The sequence below is a fragment of the Rana temporaria genome, chromosome 3, assembly GCF_905171775.1.
Source record: "Rana temporaria chromosome 3, aRanTem1.1, whole genome shotgun sequence".
NCBI classification, from domain to species: Eukaryota; Metazoa; Chordata; class Amphibia; order Anura; family Ranidae; genus Rana; species Rana temporaria.
In genome coordinates, this window is record NC_053491.1 from 97,372,821 (window position 1) to 97,393,796 (window position 20,976).

General features: G+C 41.4%; 1 protein-coding gene across 4 annotated transcripts in view; it reads left to right on the forward strand.

The window, feature by feature from the left end:
- Positions 1-20,976, forward strand: part of MYO9A (myosin IXA) — a 179,995-nt gene that overhangs the window by 116,552 nt on the left and 42,467 nt on the right. For 3 of the 4 annotated variants that reach the window (XM_040343045.1, XM_040343046.1, XM_040343048.1), the window contains exons 12-21: positions 320-441; positions 562-703; positions 5,766-5,961; positions 6,913-7,044; positions 17,251-17,326; positions 17,954-18,103; positions 18,289-18,328; positions 19,697-19,819; positions 19,927-20,007; positions 20,546-20,656. In XM_040343045.1, the coding sequence (XP_040198979.1) occupies positions 320-441; positions 562-703; positions 5,766-5,961; positions 6,913-7,044; positions 17,251-17,326; positions 17,954-18,103; positions 18,289-18,328; positions 19,697-19,819; positions 19,927-20,007; positions 20,546-20,656 (1,173 nt within the window). The remainder of the gene's footprint in view (positions 1-319; positions 442-561; positions 704-5,765; positions 5,962-6,912; positions 7,045-17,250; positions 17,327-17,953; positions 18,104-18,288; positions 18,329-19,696; positions 19,820-19,926; positions 20,008-20,545; positions 20,657-20,976) is intronic. The other variant, XM_040343047.1, reaches the window with a different exon arrangement.

Consider the following 20,976-nt stretch of genomic DNA (forward strand, 5'->3'; position numbering starts at 1 on the left):
TCTTTCTAAACTGTGCACCTAATGATACCCGAGGGCAAATTCAGTTAAGCAGTAACATTTGTTCATGAAACAACATGTACCATTTACCAGGTACTCATGGCACATTCATACTAATACAAAAAAAAAAAACGCATTTAATTTGGGAATTGCATAAAGAATTCTTACACAATGCTGTGTGTAACTTTTATTATGTGATAATTGTAACTTGTTACTCTGCTTCGAAAACCTTGATCAATATGTACGTTTGGCAAGAGGGGAGGCAGCATTTTCTCTTCTAGTGACATAATCAAAGTTGTAATTTCTTTATTTTTTACTCCAGGAGCAATATCGATTAGAGGGAATAAGCTGGAGTAACATCAATTACTCGGATAATGCAGGCTGCATCAGTCTGATCAGCAAGAGGCCAACAGGACTCCTCCAGCTGCTAGATGAAGAGAGCAAGTAAGATACCCCCCGGTGTCTTCCTGGGACACATTTCCAAATGCATTTATCAGTTACCTATTGTAAGAAACCATTTTCCTCCAAAGTTGCATTTTTTTCTATCTTGTTTTTCTTAATTAGCTTCCCGCAAGCTACTCATCAGACTCTGCTTGAAAAATTCAAACGCCATAATGAAGGCAACCAATACATTGAGTTTCCAGCAGTTATGGAGCCAGCTTTTATTATTCATCACTATGCTGGCAAGGTCAAATATGGTGTGAAGGTGAGTGCTGTAAAACAATTTACATGATTGTATTCCCTCAATGGTGATTACTGATAAACACAGCAATCTGGTTGCTATGGGCAACAACTAAGTTGTTCTTTTCTAGTAATAGGGTTTCTAGTGCAGATCCTTCTCCCACTGCATCCTCCATCCACATCTCACCTTCACCTCTCTTCTTCCCTAGTACCTCCCCGCACACTGTAGGTGTCTAAACCTCTCATTTGCAGGGAGATTATCCAGTGGGGGTGTCAGCATCCCCACCGCACCCCAGGCACCTACATCTCCCAGGTCCCCATCCTGCACTCAGTGGGAGCCTCTCAGGATATCAAATCAGTGGAAGCCATTGGAAGACAAGCTGTGACTTGTAAACACAGAAGCCGGACTTCTGTGTTTACAAGTGATAGTGGTGAGCAGGGAGCAAAGGGCCAGAGCCAATGGTGGTGAAACTGAGTTCCAGCTGAATAAAAGTCCTGCTCCTGGGATAAGCAATGTAGTCATCCCAGAAGGCTTTATAAGCAGAAGATTGAGATCTGGGTTTGAACTGCACCCCTTTTATTAACCGCTTAACGACCGCCGCATGTACATATACATCCACAGAATGGCACGTACAGGCATATGGGCGTACATGTACGTCCCCGCCTTTCCACGGGTCGGGGGTCCGATCGGGACCCCCCCCCCCACCGGTACATGCGGCGGTCGGAAATCGCGTGGGAGCGATCCGGGACGAGGGCGCGGCTATTCGTTTCTAGCCGCCCCCTCGCGATCGCTCCCCGTAGCTGAAGAATGGGGAGAGTTGTATGTAAACACGGCTTCCCCGTGCTTCACTGTGGCGGCTGCATCGATCGTGTGATCCCTTTTACAGGGAGACACGATCGATGACGTCAGACCTACAGCCACACCCCCCTACAGTTGTAAACACACACTAGGTGAACAATAACTCCTTCAGCGCCCCCTGTTGGTTAACTCCCAAACTGCAACTGTCATTTTCACAATAAACAATGCAATTTAAATGCATTTTTTGCTGTGAAAATGACAGTGGTCCCAAAAATGTGTCAAAATTGTCCGAAGTGTCCGCCATAATGTCGCAGTCACGGAAAAAATCGCTGATCGCCGCCATTGGTAGTAAAAAAAAAATAATTAATAAAAATGCAATAAAACTATCCCCTATTTTGTAAACACTATAAATTTTGCGCAAAACAATCGATAAACACTTATTGCGATTTTTTTTTTTACCAAAAATAGGTAGAAGAATACGTATCGGCCTAAACTGAGGAAAAACATTTTTTTATATATGTTTTTGGGGGATATTTATTATAGCAAAAAGTTAAAAATATTTCATTTTTTTCCAAAATTGTCGCTCTATTTTTGTTTATAGCGCAAAAAATAAAAACCGCAGAGGGGATCAAATACCACCAAAAGAAAGCTCTATTTGTGGGGAAAAAAGGAGGTCAATTTTGTTTGGGAGCCACGTCGCAGGACCGCGCAATTGTCTGTTAAAGCGACGCAGTGCCGAATCGCAAAACCTGGCCTGGGCCTTTAGCTGCGTAATGGTCCGGGTCTTAAGTGGTTAATTAGAAGCAGCTTAGAGTGGTGCAGGGATACAACGTGTGCCATTCTTTGTTAATTCCCCTATGGCACATTGTAATCAACTCCCCTCATTGTGGTTACATTGGACTATATAGTCGGTTATATCGAGGTAATTGGGATTTTTGCTGGCAATCTTCGCTTTTGCCGGCCTTCTGACCCAACTTTGCTCTGCCTCTCGGTGCAGCAACAGATTAATGCAATATCTATCAGTCTAGTTTGCTGATAATACCAAGCTGTAGGAAACTATTGAAAGTGATCTGTTGCCGATGAGTTGAATAGAAAAGCAGAATCGGGTCATCGACTCCCCAAACTGATCAAGGCTGCCCTTCAGAAGAAAAAAAAAGTGTAAAAAATAAAAAAGCTCACTCCCTCCCCCCCCCCCCCCCAATCTAATCTTAGATCCTGAGGAGCACATTGGATGCTGCCAACTACTTGCAGAAGCCTGCGTGTTGTCACACAGAAGTTTTGCAGTTGTAATCCTGTGAAAACTGTAGAGCTGCCATCTCCACTTCTTCAGTATGTCATATTAGTGATGGAAAAAGGATACATGTGCATTCTCCTAATAATCTTCAAACTTATGTACCGTATTTATCGGCGTATAACACGCATAGTCATATAACACGCACCCCAACTTTAACCACTTCCTTACTGGGCACGTATCCCCCTTCCTGACCAGGTGAAATTTTAGCTTCTGGCACTGCGTCGCTTTAACTGACAATTGCGCGGTCGTGCGACATGGCTCCCAAACAAAATTGGCGTCCTTTTTTCCCCACAAATAGAGTTTTCTTTTAGTGGTATTTGATCACCTCTGCGGTTTTTATTATTTGCGCCATAAACAAAAAAAGAGCGACAGTTTTGAAAAAAAGTCAATATTTTTTACTTGTTACTATAATAAATAGCCCATTTTTTTTTTTTTTAAAACATTTTTTTTCTAAGTTTATGCCGATACGTATTCTTCTACATATTTTTGGTAAAAAAAAAAAAAATCGCAATAAGCGACTGGTTTGCGCAAAAGTTATAGCGCTTACAAAATAGGGGAATTATTATAAATTTTTATTATTATTTTTTTTTACTAGTAATGGCGGCGAGCTGCGATTTTTATTGGGACTGCGACGTTATGGCAGACACATCGGACACTTTTGACACATTTTAGGCGCCATTCACATTTATACTGCGATCAGTGCTATAAAAATGCACCGATTACTGTATAAATGTGACTGGCAGTGAAGGGGTTAACACTAGGGGGCATGGAAGGGGTTAAATGTATTCCCTGGGTGTGTTCTAACTGTGGGGGGAGGGGGGTGACTGGGGGAGGTGACCGATGCTGTGTCCCTATGTACAAGAGACACAGCATCGGTCTCCTGTCTCCCTGACAGGACGTGGATCTCTGTGTTTACACACAGCTCCATGTCTTGTCCCTGTAGCCGCCGATCGCGAGTGCCTGGCGGACATTGCGGCCGCCAGGCACGCGCATCGGTATCTCAGGAATGCGGCGGGCACACGCGCGCCGCCAGCGGCGCTCGCGCGCCCTCTAGTGGCCTGGAAGAGCGGAGGACGCATATATGCGTCCTGTAAGAGATTTAGAACCACCCTGCGGCCGCACATATTCGTACGGCCGTCGGGAAGTGGTTAAGAGGAAAGTTTCAGGAAAAAAAACTTTCCACAGCCCCCTGCGTATAACACACAGGCACAGTTTACCCTCTATTTTCAGGGGAAAAAAGTGAGTGTTATACGCCAATAAATACAGTACATAATGGCAGTTACCCCAGCTAAAGAAACAAAATGGAAAGTTTGTTAGCGTTCTTAACAGCTGTTAGAAACTGCATGAAATGTTTTTAGATGATTTTTGTATTATAAAAAGGAACTATTTAAGCGAACGATAGATGCTACAATCTGATTTACTATCGACTCCAGGGGATTGTACCTGCTTACATTTAAATCGAATTGTTTAGTGCTCTTGCACTGCAATTTATTTGGTAATTTTAAAGGAATTTGTGCACAGATTGTACAAAAAGATTGGAACTGGTGCGGTTGGTTTGAGTGGTGTAAATTTTGTTAATACTTATATATGCAAAGCAGTCGCCATATCCTCAGAAGGTAGATAAGCATAACTATGTGCTGCCCCCTAGTGGTGATGGACAAACTGGAATTTAAATCGGTAATGATTTATATCTGAAGTTTAGTAATTGTTTTTTATTAAATCGGCACCAGGAACTAAAAGTGTCCCTTGTGCTGCTGGCTACATTTAAAAGCACTCCATTAATGGAGGAGGCAGACCCTTTTTCACTCACCTGTTTGCCATTTAAACCGTAGAGCACTTTTCATTGTTGGAACCAATAGTACAACCTACAGGGATATACAAGGTAATACTGACATATAATCACACATAGGTTGGACTTGTGTCTTTTTTCAACCTCACTTACTATGTAACTATGCAACTTCTATTAATGGTAATGGACAAGGGGGTGAAAAGGGTTGGCATAGCCCACACTTTTGATGAGGGCCTGTGATGGGTGAAGCTGCTTATATATTAACCCACACATCTCCAGAAAACCACAGCTGAGGGGATGTCCAAAGGGGCAGAGGATGATGGATTTTAAGGAATAATGCGGGGACCAGCACACCACTGTTATATAAGTATTATCACTTGTACTGATTATAAATGGTTGTAAACCCTTATATATACCCAGTGAAGTGACTGGCCTCAGGTAATACAGAGATGAAACAAATCCTCCTACATTAGTTGTACCTGTTTATCTAGGTCTTCTCTTCTCTTCTCTACATCCCTTTAAAGTGCAGAATGTATATAGCTTCCCTGAGCTTCCAGAAAGCAGGGAATGGGGAGCCGAAGTTACACTCTACAGAGCTCAGTAAGGAGAGCTCTGTGAGCTGACTGGAGGGAAGGAACATATACCCCTCCTTCACACGCACACAAGAACAGAGCTGGGGCTGTCAATCACAGGCTGTGTGCTGGAGATCCCTCCCATGTCGCCTTTTTTCTATTGGTGTCATGGAAACCTGCCAGAAGTGACTTTTACAGAGGAATGAGGCAGCAACGAGAAATGACACTTGGTGCCCTGGTTTGAGACAAGTATACACTATAAAGCGGGGATATGCAATTAGCGGACCTCCAGCTATTGCAGAACTACAATTCCCATGAGGCATAGCAAGACTCTTGACAGCCACAAGCATGACACCCAGAGTCAGAGGCATGATGGGACTTGTAGTTTTGCAACAGCTGGAGGTCCGCTTTTTGCATATCCCTGCTATAGAGGGATAGGATTTGTTCATATTTTATGTTTGAGGTTTACAACCACTTTAAAAACAAAAATCACTAAACTCCAGCTTTAATAAAAGGGCTGAGTAGGGCTAATGCTAAATTATAATCCTATGTTTTTGATGATGTATGCCTTTTTAGGGCTTGGATTTTAAGTTTACTTTAACCTACAGTTCTCTCTAAAATTATCTCTTGCAGGATTTTCGGGAAAAAAACACAGATCACATGCGTCCAGACATTGTGGCCTTATTGCGTAGCAGCCGTAATGCCTTCATTCGAGGAATGATTGCAAGCAGTCCAGTAGCAGCTTTCCGATGGTCATTGCTAAGAGCATTTTTCAGAGCACTGTGGGCATTCAGGGAAAGTGGTAGAAACAACGTGGGCAAGAAGACTGGTGAGTGACTTGATATATTGGGATGCTCTAGGAGTGAACTGGTGAGTGATCACTACAGTAAGGTGAACAGAACAAGCGAATGACTGCTTTGTGATTGGTTGTTGCAGGAATGGAACAATATGGGTGTCTGGGGGGCTCCTTTTGATTGTTTTATTGGGATGCCATAGAGGAGTTTAAAGGGGTGGTTCCCCCTAAAAAAAATTCTAACAATACATTGAGAAGACTGATTACACTGCGGGTATGCTGGGGCTTTTTTTTTTTTCGTACATACCTCGTTATCGCCGTTTCATCCCTCGGCTTCCGGGTATGATTCTTGCTGGACCTAGTTGATTGACGTTCCTCCGACCGGCGCATACTGCGCATCACGACTTTCCGACAGAAGCCGAACGTCATTGCGCAGGCGCCGTATAGAGTCGGCTCTATACGGCGCCTGCGCAGCGACGTTCGGCTTCTTTCGGAAAGTCGTGACGTCAAGTATGCGTCGGTCGGAGGAACGTCAATCAACTAGGAACGCCCAGCCCCGCTAGAATCATACCCGGAAGCCGAGGGATGAAACGGCGATATCGAGGTATGTACGGAAAAAAAAAAAAAAAAACCAAGCCTAACTGCAGTGTAATCAGTCTTCTCAATGTATTGTTAGAATTTTTTTTTAGGGGGAACCTCCACTTTAAGTATTTCAATAACTGTTCAGTGGAAATATATTTTGAAACCAGTTGTATAAAGAAGCAGATAATGGGCATCTTCTGATTAGATCTGCCCTCATAGCACATCCCGGCTATTTTGGAAAAAAATAGAAATCTGGCTGTGCAGTCACACTTGCCTGTCTCTGTCTCTGGGTTCAGTAGTTGCAGCTTTGGGTATTCTGCCTCTGTCTTTGCTGGGAGTTTGTTACTCTGCCCTCTCTTTGGTTAATCTGTCTCTGTCTTCTCTTCCTGTGTGTTTGCTCTCAAGGCTCGGGCCCCCCCTGTACATCGGGGCCTCCTGGCTCATCTCACAAAGGCCTTTCTAGCTTTAGCTTTCTGCAGCACCCCGTCCACCAAAGGAGCTTACAGATCCTGCAGAGGTGTCAGAACGACCAATACAGTAAGGCTCCCATCCCAGAATCCTCTGCAATTTCATGAACACAAAGCTCCGTTTGTAGCATTTAGGGCACTACACATGCATATACAGTATACACAGAAATGCATTCCTACAGACTCATATCTGATTGTTTTCCATCACCTATGCTCAGACAGCCTTCCATAACAAAGTTTGTCCTTTCCTTGCACGTAAATGTACATTTACTCATGTGCCTGAATGCTTTCCGTGTATGTGTAATATGGTGTTCTATTTATGAAAGTATCCTTTCACAAGTTGTGCAATATAAGAGTTTATTTTACATTAACATGCTTGTTGGAATAATCAAATAACATCTTAAATGTTTGTATAATACTTGCATTAAATGTAAACCCTAACAATGGACTTTTCTTAAGTTCTCCCTTTTGGTGTTTAAAATAAACCTTTACATTATATAATTGCAAAGAAAATCCCTGTTACTCTTGTTAGAAACTCAGATCTGGCCTGTGTCTTCATCCCACTTGCTGCGTTATTTCAAAAAGCCCTCCTAGTTTTTTTTGACTACATAATGATTAGCCTTATAGAGATCTGAGATTTTTTATGGGGGGGGGGGAATAGGGATTGGTTACCGGGTCTTGACAGGTACCCGCTCTCATTTCCTGTCTGATCAACACTGTAATCTATGTGGAAGTTCGCCCCCCTCAACCTTCCTCCACAGCCTTTTGGGGCACGTCACAGGTCCTAGAAAGCTGCGGAACCATTCAGATAGTTCAGCGTGGCGAGCAACTAGCTACAAAGCAGCAAGCAGTCACAGCCAGCTGCCCATCAGTTAAGATGCCTGGGACTGAAGACCGGTGAAGAAACCAGCTGGGAGAGGACATCGCATGATCCTAGGACAGGTGAGTGGCCATTTTATTAAAAGTCAGCAGCTACAGTTTTTGTAGCTGCTCACTTTTGTTTTTCACAGGTGACTAAAGCTCCTCTTTAAGTAGTTTAGCAAAAGACATTGGCCAGAGCTGACACCACACATTTTACAACAATGCTGTGTGTTGTCAGCCCACAACAGGATTTAAGAGCAGATTGCGTGTCTGGAAGATGAACAGGTATATTTTTTCTTGCTGGGCCTTTAAAAAGGTACAATGTGGTGATACAGTTGCCATACAAAGTATGTGAACCCTTTTGGAATGATATGGATTTCTGCACAAATTGGAGAAAACAAAAGTTTTAGATAAAATGTATTAGAAAAAAATCTATTTATTATAGATGAAATCCAAATATGTATTAAAAGATCTGTATGGAAATAACAAAGCTATATAAACAAATGTTGAATCCGCAGACAGCTGCCATGAAATACACAGGGTTAAGACCTCACAGGTTCAGTGAACATATCCTCAAGTGGAAATGACAAAGACAGTACCTTCAGGACAGGTGGTGAGAAGGCAGTAGTAAGGAGATGGCAATATTAGCCTCAAACGGTTACTCAAAAGCGCGAAACGCGTCGTCAAGGCTATGCCCTCATTCCCCTATTTTATGGAATTTTAATCAATTTGTCAATTTCCCAAGATCTACTTCATTTTATTATTAGTTTTCCGCTGGCAACTTCCACCATACTACCTGTGAGCGTGTAATCTACGGTTTTTCCACCAGAGGGCAGCAACAACATCTCTGCTTCACCATTTCGATCGGAGAGCGGCGTCTCAGACGTGTGACGTCATCCCGGACGGAACTAGCGGCTGTCCCTTTAGCCCCAACTGTGCCTTGTCCCCGATCGGTGGATTCGTCGGATGATCCCGTTTTTCCTCTCCTACGGTGACACTCCAGTTACGCGGATTGCCGGGTGACAGGCTCCGTTTGAGGTTAATATTGCCATCTCCTTACTACTGCCTTCTCACCACCTGTCCTGAAGGTACTGTCTTTGTCATTTCCACTTGAGGATATGTTCACTGAACCTGTGAGGTCTTAACCCTGTGTATTTCATGGCAGCTGTCTGCGGATTCAACATTTGTTTATATAGCTTTGTTATTTCCATACAGATCTTTTAATACATATTTGGAGTTCATCTATAATAAATGGATTTTTTTCTAATACATTTTATCTAAAACTTTTGTTTTCTCCTAAATTTTTGGTTTATAATGAACTGTAGATAACCATGAGCGCGGTTCTTTGGTGTTTTTTCTGCTTCATTGGTACTTCCGGATACCACGATCCTCGCAGCTCTGGTCTATCTTCCCTATACCCTACTTATCAGTAACGGCTTTTACACTAGGAATTTTACTATCCTTGTCTAGCGCCAGTGGACCTTTTTTTTTTGTGTTTATAAGTCACAACAATAGACAATCACAGTCTGCTTAAACTAATAACACACAAAGAATTAAATGTTACCATGTTTTTATTGAACACACCATGTAAACATTCACAGTGCAGGTGGAAAAAGTATGTGAACCCTTGGATTTAATAACTGGTTGAACCTCTTTTGGCAGCAATAACTTCAACCAAACGTTTCCTGTAGTTGCAGATTAGACGCGCACAACGGTCAGGAGTAATTCTTGACCATTCCTCTTTACATAACTGTTTCAGTTTAGCAATATTCTTGGGATGTCTAGTGTGATACGCTTTCTTGAGGTCATGCCACAGCATCTCAATCGGGTTGAGGTCAGGACTCTGACTGGGCCACTCCAGAAGGCGTATTTTCTTCTGTTTAAGCCATTTTGTTGTTGATTTACTTCAATGCTTTGGGTCGTTGTCCTGTTGCAACACCCATCTTCTGCTGAGCTTCAGCTGGTGGACAGATGGCCTTAAGTTCTACTGCAAAATGTCTTGATAAACTTGGGAATTCATTTTTCCTTCGATTAAAGCAATCCGTCCAGGCCCTGACACAGCAAAGCAGCCCCAAATCATGATGCCCCCACCACCATACTTCACAGTTGGGATGAGGTTTTGATGATGGTGTGCTGTGCCTCTTTTACTCCACACATAATGTTGTGTGTTTCTTCCAAACAACTCAACTTTCATCTGTCCACAGAATATTTTGCCAGTACTGCTGTGGAACATCCAGGTGTTCTTGTGCAAACTGTAAATGTGCAGCAATGTTTTTTTTGGACAGCAGTGGTTTCCTCTGTGGTATCCTCCCATGAAATCCATTCTTGTTTAGTGTTTTACGTATCGTAGATTCGCTAACAGGGATGTTAGCATATGCCAAAGTCTTTAGCTGGCACTCTAGGATTTTTGTTCACCTCATTGAGCAGTCTGCGCTGTGCTCTTGCAGTCATCTTTACAGGATGGCCACTCCTAGGGAGAGTAGGAGCAGTGTTGAACTTTCTCCATTTATAGACAATTTGTCTTACCATGGACTGATGAACAGCAAGGCTTTTGGAGATACTTTTATAACCCTTTCCAGCTTTATGCAAGTCCACCATTCTTATGCCGCGTACACACGATAATTTTTCAGCATGAAAAAAAAAACGTTGTTTTTAAAAAACGTCATTTAAAATTATCGATTTTTTTTTTTCCGAACATGCTGCATTTTTTAACGTCGTTTTAAAAAATTAAGTTTTTCGGGTTGCTCAGAAGCAAGCTATGAGTAGGGAGCGCTCGTTCTGGTAAAACTACCGTTCATAATGGAGTAAGCACATTCATCACGCAGTAACAGACAAAGCGTGAATCGTCTTTTACTAACAAGGAATCGGGTAAAGCAGCCCAAAGGCGAATAGAACTTCCCCTTTAGAGTGCAGTTGTACGTGTTGTACGTCACCGCGCTTTGTTCATCATTTTTTAAAAACCATGGTGTGTGGGCAACATAGTTTTTAGTGATGAAGTTGGAAAAACTTTGTTTTTTGGACATGCTGAAAAACGAAGTTTTCTTTCATGCTGAAAAATGATCGTGTGTACGCGGCATTAAACGTAGGTCTTCTGAGAGCTCTTTTGTGCGAGGCATCATTCACATCCGGCAATGCTTCTTGTGAAAAGCAAACCCAGAACTGGTGTGTGTTTTTTATAGGGCAGGGCAGCTGTAACCAACACCTCCAATCTCATCTCATTGATTGGACTCCAGTTGACTTGACACCTCACTCCAATTAGCTCTTGGAGATGTCATTAGTCTAGGGGTTCACATACTTTTTTCCACCTGCACTGTGAATTTTTACATTGTGTGTTCAATAAAAACATTGTAACATTTAATTCTTTGTGTGTTTAGTTTAAGCAGACTGCGATTGTCTATTGTTGTGACTTAGATGAAGATCAGATCACATTTATGACCAATTTGTGCAGAAATCCATGTCATTTAAAAAGGGTACACATACTTTTTATTGCAACTGTATGTGCATATATTGTATTACAGGACTTTCATTTTTTTACTTGTGTTGACATACACTTTTACAGGTTGTGAAAACCCTTTACTACGATTTAGCTTTATCAACTTACCCCACTTAGCAGGTCCTTGGCAAAAATAAATCAGTTTTTGCTATACAGTATTTATATAGCACATATTATTTGTGCAGATAAGGGGAGACAATATAGTTACAATACAATTTAAATACAAGCGGTCCCTGTTCTTGAGAGCTTACAGTCTAAAGGGAATAGCAAGTGTTACAAAATGCATTAACTGTAAAGGGTCGCTGGAGAATGTAAAAGTCATTTTTTTAGATGGGGCAGGATAGGTTTCCCTTCAGAGATATGTTTTCAGGGATCACTTAAAGAAAGACATAGTAGGATAAGGCCAGAGAGTTCCATAGAATAAGAGAGGCTCTGGAGAAGCCCAGGGGTGTGGGTCCATGCAGTCGGTGCGTTCCAATTGCAATGAATGGACTGCCTGCACAGAACACATGTGCATTTCCATTCAGGTACACATAGGCCTTGTACGAGTGTACGCTGTAGTATGCCCATCCAAAGGAGTCCTTACATAGGGGCACATGCACCAGTTTCTTGATGGTTCTGACAGTGTTTATGTAGTATGAGCAGGAGGTGATGAGTACTCCAATAAGGAGAAGGGAGTAAATTTGATATGTATAGTCTGGGGGGTGAAGAAGAGGGCCCAACGAAAGAACTTGAGCCTGCTGCTCCGGTACATTCAAATGTGCTCATGCAGTACTCACCTTCTCTAACCAAGCTTAGTGGAGAGGTCCCCCAACAGCTGCATGTGTAATGGGAAGACATGCACTATTTTAAGGAGGAACCTTGGTATGCACAATTCACAACATTATAGGGGGATTTGGGGAAAATCTTACTGAAGGTGAACTTACCCTTTAAATTGTGTTTTATATCCTAATGTGATTGTAGTATCAGAAAAATCTGCATTTTTTGCTTTAGCTAATCATTTCCATGCACATCTGCCTAATGTGCTGCAAATTGCTCAATGTAGGATTCACACATTTGGTAACTAACAAACTGGTAATATGTTCAGCGGGTTAAACAAATCTGTATTAATGTATTTAGGAAGAAATGAAATGGTGGAATTTGCTTATTTACCTTGCATGTAAATCAGTATGCTTACTGCTAATAAATATGTTCGGACACATTAATCGTGTATGCGTTAATATGCACAAAACGCAGGCGTTGTGGTGTAAATGGGCTCTAACCAGTAAACACGATAGGCAATGTAGCAAAAAAGTATATATTTTTAGTTTTTTTAAATACCCAGGTCTAAGATTGTGCTGTAGTACAGAAGGGTAGCCAGAGGCTCCAGGTAAAAATAATGCAGGGTCATTGACTCTTCCTGTGTACTTTTATAGATTTCATCTCATCCACCAGTCCCTCAGGAATTGAGAGGTGGTAGATTCCACTGCCGGGATATGATCGCCCTAGCTGCTATTTTAACCAGAGAAGGTTTATTCTTTACAGTGGCTATAGATCCCAGGGAGGATGGAAAGAAGGATGGGTTGTAGGGAATGCTGGATTGTAGAAGCTGTGAGCTGATTATATGCATCAATAATCGAGAACCAGCAATATTAAAAAAAAAAATGTGTAGCATCGCTCCTGAGTGGGTAGCACATCTGCAATATTTGAGGCATTTAGGGGAAGAACCTGTGGCAAATTTGATATGTATAGTCTGGGGGGTGAAGAAGAGGGTTGACAGGCAGGGAGGGGAGGGGGAGATGACAAGGGGAGAGCAGAGAGGAGAGCTGCAGATGACAAAGCCATGTAAACTGACCACGATGTCAGGGCTCAGCAGCCATGATAAAACCGTGGTCAGATTACAGGCGGGGGCAGAACCAGGCAGGAGAAGACAGGCACTTTTAGATGATAGAAGGGGCTAAATTACACAGCACAAGCATCCGTTTTAAAGGAACATGATCTGTTTTTTTCTTTTTTTTCTTTAGTGTAACAAACTTTTTAAGCTGTCAAGGGCAGGTGCAGACTCCTGTAGCAGATGATGCGAGTCTGCAAAAGGAGAGTCACTCACCTTCTAGTACCATCCACAAGAAACGTCATTGGAGACTGCTCAGACAGAACATGGTTTTGCCATGGCGTTCTGCTCATGTCCGGGGTGGCCGCGGTCCGTTTTTTTTTAAAGGGTCCTGTGCCATTTTGGGTCCGGTTTAGGTGTGAATTCAAGTAAGAATTTGCACCTAAATTGCACTCGAACTGGTGAACAAAACCGCATCGGACTCCAGACTGCAAACCGCAATCGGACGTGTGAACCTAGCCTAAATTTTCTGATTAAAGCTGAAGTAAACCAACCAATTTAACTGTGTCACAAAACCGTTGCATCCAAAACATTTATTGAATGATAACTGACACAAGTATTCATGTGCTCATGTCAGCTCTCAAATGAACTATCAAGCCATCATTTGGCTGGTGTCATAACTCATCACATGTGCAGAACCATGGCAGTTGCAGATCAAACAGAGGCTAAGATGGCAGATTTTTTGGCTGTAAAGTATAGTAGGGTTTAGTTCTGCTTTACTTCACATTACACACATCTAGATAGGTCAGTGAGGGCTTGTTTTAAACCTCTTATGTTGCATTTTTTTGATGCATTCCAGATGCTTTTTCTTCTTTTTTCCTTTTTTTTTTTCACTGTACTTCGGGTCTGGTGTGTTTTATCACGTTCGAGAACAGTCCAGTGCAGGAAAAAATGCAGCATGTTCTATTTTTGTTTTTATGAAACTGAAACAGACCGCACTGATTTTAACTATGCCATTGCAAACCATATAACCTACTTTCCATGTGTCTTTGATGCTGAGAAAAAACTGCATGTAGTGTGAACTGGCCCTAATTGACACAAAGGGCCCATTCACACCAGAAACGTTTTTACATAGATTTTTTTGCTTGCACTCTGACACTAACTCTCACTACACTAGAACAACTTCTGAATTAGTTAAAGTGGATGTAAACCCCCCCCCAAATTTTTTTTTTTTTTTTTTTTTATGTCACAATGTAGAATATAAGATTTCCTATCATCTGTGCCCAGTCTTGCCACACAGAGTTAATCCAGCACTGAGCAATCCTCTTTTAATGTTCAGTGAAAATTAACAGAATTCCAGATAAAAACGTATAAAGTCCGTTTCTCTGTTCTTGCTTTGTGTTACAGGTTATTTACATATCCTGGTAATATACAATGAACTTTGGATCACCTCATATTATGATAAACATAACATAACATATGATAAACATGTCCAAGCTCTAGATATGTAAATAACCTGTAACACAAAGCAAGAACAGAGAAACGGACTTTATAATTTGGCAAGTTTTTATCTGGAAGTCTGTTAATTTTCACTGAACATTAAAAGAGGATTGCTCAGTGCTGGATTAACTCTGTGTGGCAAGACTGGGCATAGATGATAGGAAATCTTATACTCTACATTGTGACATAAAAAAAAAATATTTTTTTGGGGGGTTTACATCCACTTTAATCTATATTTTTTTAACAGTCAAATTTTTTTTTAGACATGTCCTCTAGGAAGGAGAAAAGTATAGTGTATTTTCTCATCTTCACTCAATAGATTGAATGATTACTGTGATAGCCAATCAGAGGCTGCGATGCTGTACCCAAAACAGAATTGGCATCCTTTTTTTCCCACAATTAGAGCTTTTTTTTTTGTGGTATTTCATCACCTTTTTTTTTTACTTTTTGCTAATATATATATACACACAAAAATATATATAAAAAAACACATCTAGTCATCAGTTTAGGCCGATATGTATTCTTCTACATATTTTTTGTAAAAAAAAAAAATCACAATAGGTGTATATTGATTAGTTTACGCAAAAGTTATTGCGTCAACAATCTATGGAATAGATTTAGGGACTCTTTTTATTTTATTGTTTTTACTAGTAATGGCTGTGATCTGCGATTTTTAGTGGGACTTCAACATTGCGGCGGACAAATCTGAACCCAAATTACACTTTTTGGGGACCAGTGACATTATTACATTGATCAGTATAAAAATGCACCGATCAATGTAAAAATGACACTGGCAGGGAAGGGGTTAACACTAGGGGGCAATCAAGGGGTTAAGTGTATTCCCTAGGTGTGTTCTAACTGTAGGGGGGATGGGCTCACTGGGACATGACAGGGATCACTGTTCCCGATCACTGGGAACAGAAGATCTCTGACCTGTACCCTGTCAGAACAGGGATCCGCTTGTTTACACTGGCAGATCCCAGTTTTTCCTTTGTACTAGGCAATCGCGGGTCGCCAGCGGACCTGGAGAAGTGAGAGTGCGGCGGTGCGTGCCTGCCCGCAACTGCCCCTGCATGAGCGCTGCCAACCTGCCGCAGTATATGTGCGTGAGCTGGTCGGCAAGAGGTTAAAGCGGAACTAAACCACCAATTTAAAATTTTCCCAAAAACCATTGAATTCAAGGCATGTCATGAATGGAAATTTTCACAGTGGTCAGTTTGCTTATGTTGGCTCTCAACCGAACTATCAAGTCATCAATTGGCAGGTATCATAGCTGATCACATGTGCAGCACCAAGCAGATCGAAATTTCATATTAGGATGGCAAGCTTCCTTGGCTGTAAAAGATTGGAGGGTTTAGTTTGGCTTTAAGCACACACAAAAATGCTTCATGCAGCAGTTTGGAAGCACGTTATTTAAATATATCACCGCAAAAGCACTAAATGGTAAACAGCCTGATTGCTGGAACTTGGACAGGATGCATTTTTAGGAAAAATAAGCCCTTAAAGCGGGGGTTCACCCTTAGAGGGCACTTTTTCCCCTTAGATTCCTGCTCGTTTTCTCTAGGGGAATCGGCAATTTGTTTTAAAATATGTGCAGTACTTACCCGTTTACGAGATGCATCCTCTCCGTCGCTTCCGGGTATGGGCTGCGGGAATGGGCGTTCCTTCTTGATTGACAGTCTTCCGAGAGGCTTCCGACGGTCGCATCCATCGCGTCACGATTTTCCGAAAGAAGCCGAACGTCGGTGCGCAGGCGCAGTATAGAGCCGCACCGACGTTCGGCTTCTTTCGGCTACGAGTGACGCGATGGATGCGACCGTCGGAAGCCTGTCAATCAAGAAGGAACGCCCGCTCCCGAAGACCCATACCCGGAAGCGACGGAAGAAGATGCAGCTCGAAAACGGGTAAGTACTGCTCATATTTTAATACAAATAGCCGATTCCCCTAGACCGAACGAGCAGGAAGCTAAGGGGAGAAAATTTTTTTTTTTAGAAATGGGTGAACTCCCGCTTTAAGAGTAAAGTATATTGGACTCGGTACTTGATAAGTACTCAGATTGCATTTTGATTCTTACTTGGTTCAGCGCTTATACTCACTTTTGCATGTTGTACTTTTTCTTTTGTATTTGCTATGCCTCCCACTCATTTTTCTGCATGTGCCCTATTGGGAAAGCATGTGTACATCTTCACAGACCTGCCAGTAACTGTCTTGCTGTCTCACTGAGGAATGATGCTTGCCGCCCTTGTCTTGCCTTGCCTCTAGTAATGTCCTTATGTTTTTAACCATATTTTGAGCTGTGCACAGAAAGTGTGGAATTGCAAGTGATGATCTCTTGGGCATGTGATTTTAACGGTGAACCATACACACAGAGCAGAAATATAGAGACCACTAATGTAATTTTGGTACTGATGCACACCGCTGTAGAGATCTACATATATGTTTTTTTTTTTTTTGGGGACACATCTATTTTGCGCATCACTAGTTCACTACATGTAAAATATTAGAATACACAGATATCAAACATCAGGTACACAGACTATATGTTGGAGGACTGTGATTCCTCCTAGAGAATTTGATTTTTTTTTTTATCTGAACACAAAATTCCCTTTCAGATATTCCCCGTCGGACCCCTCGGTCTCCACTTTCTGACCTACAGGGAGTGAACACCATACAAGAAAGAAGTCCACGGTACGTATCCTTGTTGAGCTTGCCTGTCTATTGTGATTTTTGTTTACAGACCTCAATAGCTAAAGCTCAAATAATCAAATATAAGGTAAATTGTTCATCATAGTGTGAGAGAGCGGTTATTGGGCTACTTCATATAATAAAGTGAGGGCAGAAGTATCTAAATTCTACTTGGCTTGCGCATACCAAAACCCCTGTTTTGGGGGAAAATGGGACTGACTTCCTGCTTTTGCTGTCTGCCTCATTTGCAGCATCTCAAAAACCTACAGGTGCATGTTAAAAAAAAAAAACTGCAATGGAGGTTGAGCTTTATTTGTAGCATATGAACTGCAAGATAGTGATTCTGTAGGATTAGTTATTTTTGTTAGAGAATAACAAGCCGTATGTTGGCCATAGACCGGAAGATTTCTGTGAGGTCTTCCTTTGTTTATATGCCGTGTATAATTTTTTTGGACTAGTAAAATGTTGATTGTAGTTTTATGGCAAATGATTCTATCACGTTCCCTTATGTGATGGAGAAATATCTGATAAGCAGTAGCAGATGTTTTCCAACAAACTGCAATTTTTTCATGTCTTGGATTTATATAGTCTCCCAATTCTCATTTTTTACTATGTGCTTTTGTTTTCAAGGGAGCTGAACTGGACTTCACGTAGACTGAGCCTGCTGTCATCCTCTGGTTCCTACCTGGAAGGTGGCGGAATCTTTATTAGCTCCCCCAGCTCCAACCTGAACAGCAGCAGTGACAGCAAACTACTAGAGAGAGCTCACGGCATTCTAATGTAAGACAACATTTGTAGACCTACAGGAAGCAATTCTGGCTATTTGGGGAAATATATTCCTGTAGATATTGTGTGTGGGAGACATTAGAAATACGCAGATGTATTATATCAATGGCTATGGCTAGTATAGGTTATGAAGTACAGTATGTGCTTATTATGGATAATGATGTTTTTTTTTTCTTCAGGAGGAACAAGAACACAAAATCCAAGCCGGCTCTTCCCAAGGTGAGACTCTAAGAATTTTTTTGTAAAGATGGAAAATACATATAAAAGAGGAATTCCTGTAAATTCCTGTTTATTTTATCTGCACACTATTTATAATTGAAGTGAATTTACGGTAACTACTGGCCATCCAGACCAATTCTGACACTTCACTCCTACATGTAAACATGCTACATCGTGGTAAACGTGGCCCTTTTCCGACTTTTTGGAACCGGAGTTGTATTTTGCCAGCTTTTTGTTGCCCTGTGCCATCTTTTTGGAGACGTGTTGCTGTCATCCATTTCAAAATTGCCTTATTTTTTTCTTAAAATGGTAAATTTTCCCAGTTTAAATATTTGATATGTTTTCTATTCTAAATAAAATATGGGCCTATGAGATTTGCAAATCATTGCATTCTGTTTTTATGTATATTTTGTACAGCTTCCCAACTTTTTGGGGATTGGGGTTGTACAAGAATGCACTGACTAACCAACAAGTTTATACTAATGGAGGATTGTACACATTCCCTGCAAAACTAATAGGAACACTTCAGAAAATCTTAACAATAAAATCAGTACTCGCCTAGTGCGGATGTACAGTATACATGTGAAAGTCTCAGTCAATGCCACTTCTTAGGCCATGTCCACTGACATGTTTCACCCGCCCACTGGGACTTAATCATAGAAGACCCCTGATTAAGCCCCAGTGGGCCGAAACATGTTAGGGCGTGTGGCATTGACTGAGGCTTTCACATGTATACACCCACACCAGGATCAGCTATGGTAAGCAGTGGTTTTATGTTTAAATATTCATTGCTCACTGGATGTGTTTTTCTTACGCTGGGATTCTTACTATCCTAAGTGTCAATGGGGCGCTACACCTCAGCCTGGAATGGCACCACCACTTGGTGTACCTGGGCAGATTACATCAACTCTGCAACTTTCAGAACCCACAGAAGTCTTTTAGATGTAGATATGTAGGTTTTGGCCTTTTAGAGAAGAGAGACCTTCATTCTTTCCTTCTCTTCTTTTTCTCTATTTCTTCTTCTTTTTTTCTCTTGCTCCCAGTGTTCCTTTGTCTCCTTCACCTCCGTTCTAATGTTTGGTTCCCTGAACTTCTGCAGGAGGGCCCAGTTATTGTTGACTAATGATATCTCCTTGCTTGTTACATGTGTTTGGAAGGCTGCTTTTATTAGAACTTAACTGCATACAACAAAAACTGTTTGAATCTGCCTGAACAAAAAAATGGATAAAGAATAAAAAAAAATACAGTAATGTTGGTTAGGACCAACCGTTGGGATATTTTATTGAGAGCTACTGGTGATCTCCAGTTTTTGGTGATTTTATTGCATAAACAATTTGAAAAGTTTTTGACTTTTTCATTAAACTCTAGCACTTGTTGGATGTGAAGTCTCTAAAGCATCTCTCTAACCTTACACTACATGATCGTATCACCAAGTCCCTGCTGCATCTTCACAAGAAGAAAAAGCCACCAAGCATCAGCGCACAATTTCAGGTGCGGCTCCATGTTTTTTTATTGTCTTCCCTCTGGTCATTTCATCTCATAGATAACCCCATGCCAGTGTGTATTTTGAAATCCCCCTTTCTTTTCCACTGTTTTAGGCATCTTTAAACAAGCTGATGGAAACTTTGGGTCAGGCAGAGCCCTATTTTGTGAAATGCATCCGCTCCAATGCAGAAAAGGTAATTGACTTGGGTGTTTTGAAACTCAATTCTATCACAAATTGCACATTAATTTGCAGCAATTTACTTTGTAAAAAGAGTTTCTGGAGGGAGCCTGCTTCATTCTCAGTCTAGCCTTGAGCTAGTCCCCCCTGCAAATATAGGTCTGTGTGTAATGATCGTTCAGTCATAACAATCTTTGGCCCTAATCAATAGATTTCTTATTCTTAAAGCCCAGCTTTGAAAACCGCAGAAATACTGTTTGTTATATGACCCCCTGCACTGCAACGACTAAATGCTAAATAAAGTTTCTTATATGTACAATTAGATTCTCAATCTGGCATTGGTTTCACATTTTCACAATGGTGTGTTTTTTCGAGTCTCTAAATGTTATTTTTTTGTGGATGTGGCTGAACAAAGGTACAAGCCACACATTTGTCTGCATACGATCTTGATTACTTTAACAAAGCAAATTGATAGTAACTGATAAAGTATTTTTGTGAACCTTACTGCTGGAGTGTATTTATCTTTTTTTTTTTTCTTTTACTTAATTGTACAGGTGCCTTTGCGTTTCAACGATTCATTGGTGCTCAGGCAACTTCGTTACACAGGAATGTTAGAAACAGTCCGAATTCGCCAATCTGGGTACAGCTGCAAGTTACCCTTTCAGGTTAGCGTGCAGTCTTATTTTGTACATGAGCTCTGTTGTATACGCAAAATATGGCCAAGAGTTTTGTACCACCTATCAAACCAGTGTGAGTTTGTTGGATGTCCTATTTGAAAACTGTGAGCATTATTATGGAGTTGATCCCCCTATTAACAGCCACAAGAGCCTCCACATTTCTGGAAAGGTGTCTTCAAGACTTGGGAGGTTGTCCGTGGAAGCTTGTGCCCATTTTTCCAAAAAAATGTATTTGTGAAGTCAGGTGATGTTGGATGAGAAGACCTGGTTCACAATCTGCATTTCAATTAATTCCAAAGGTGTTCAGT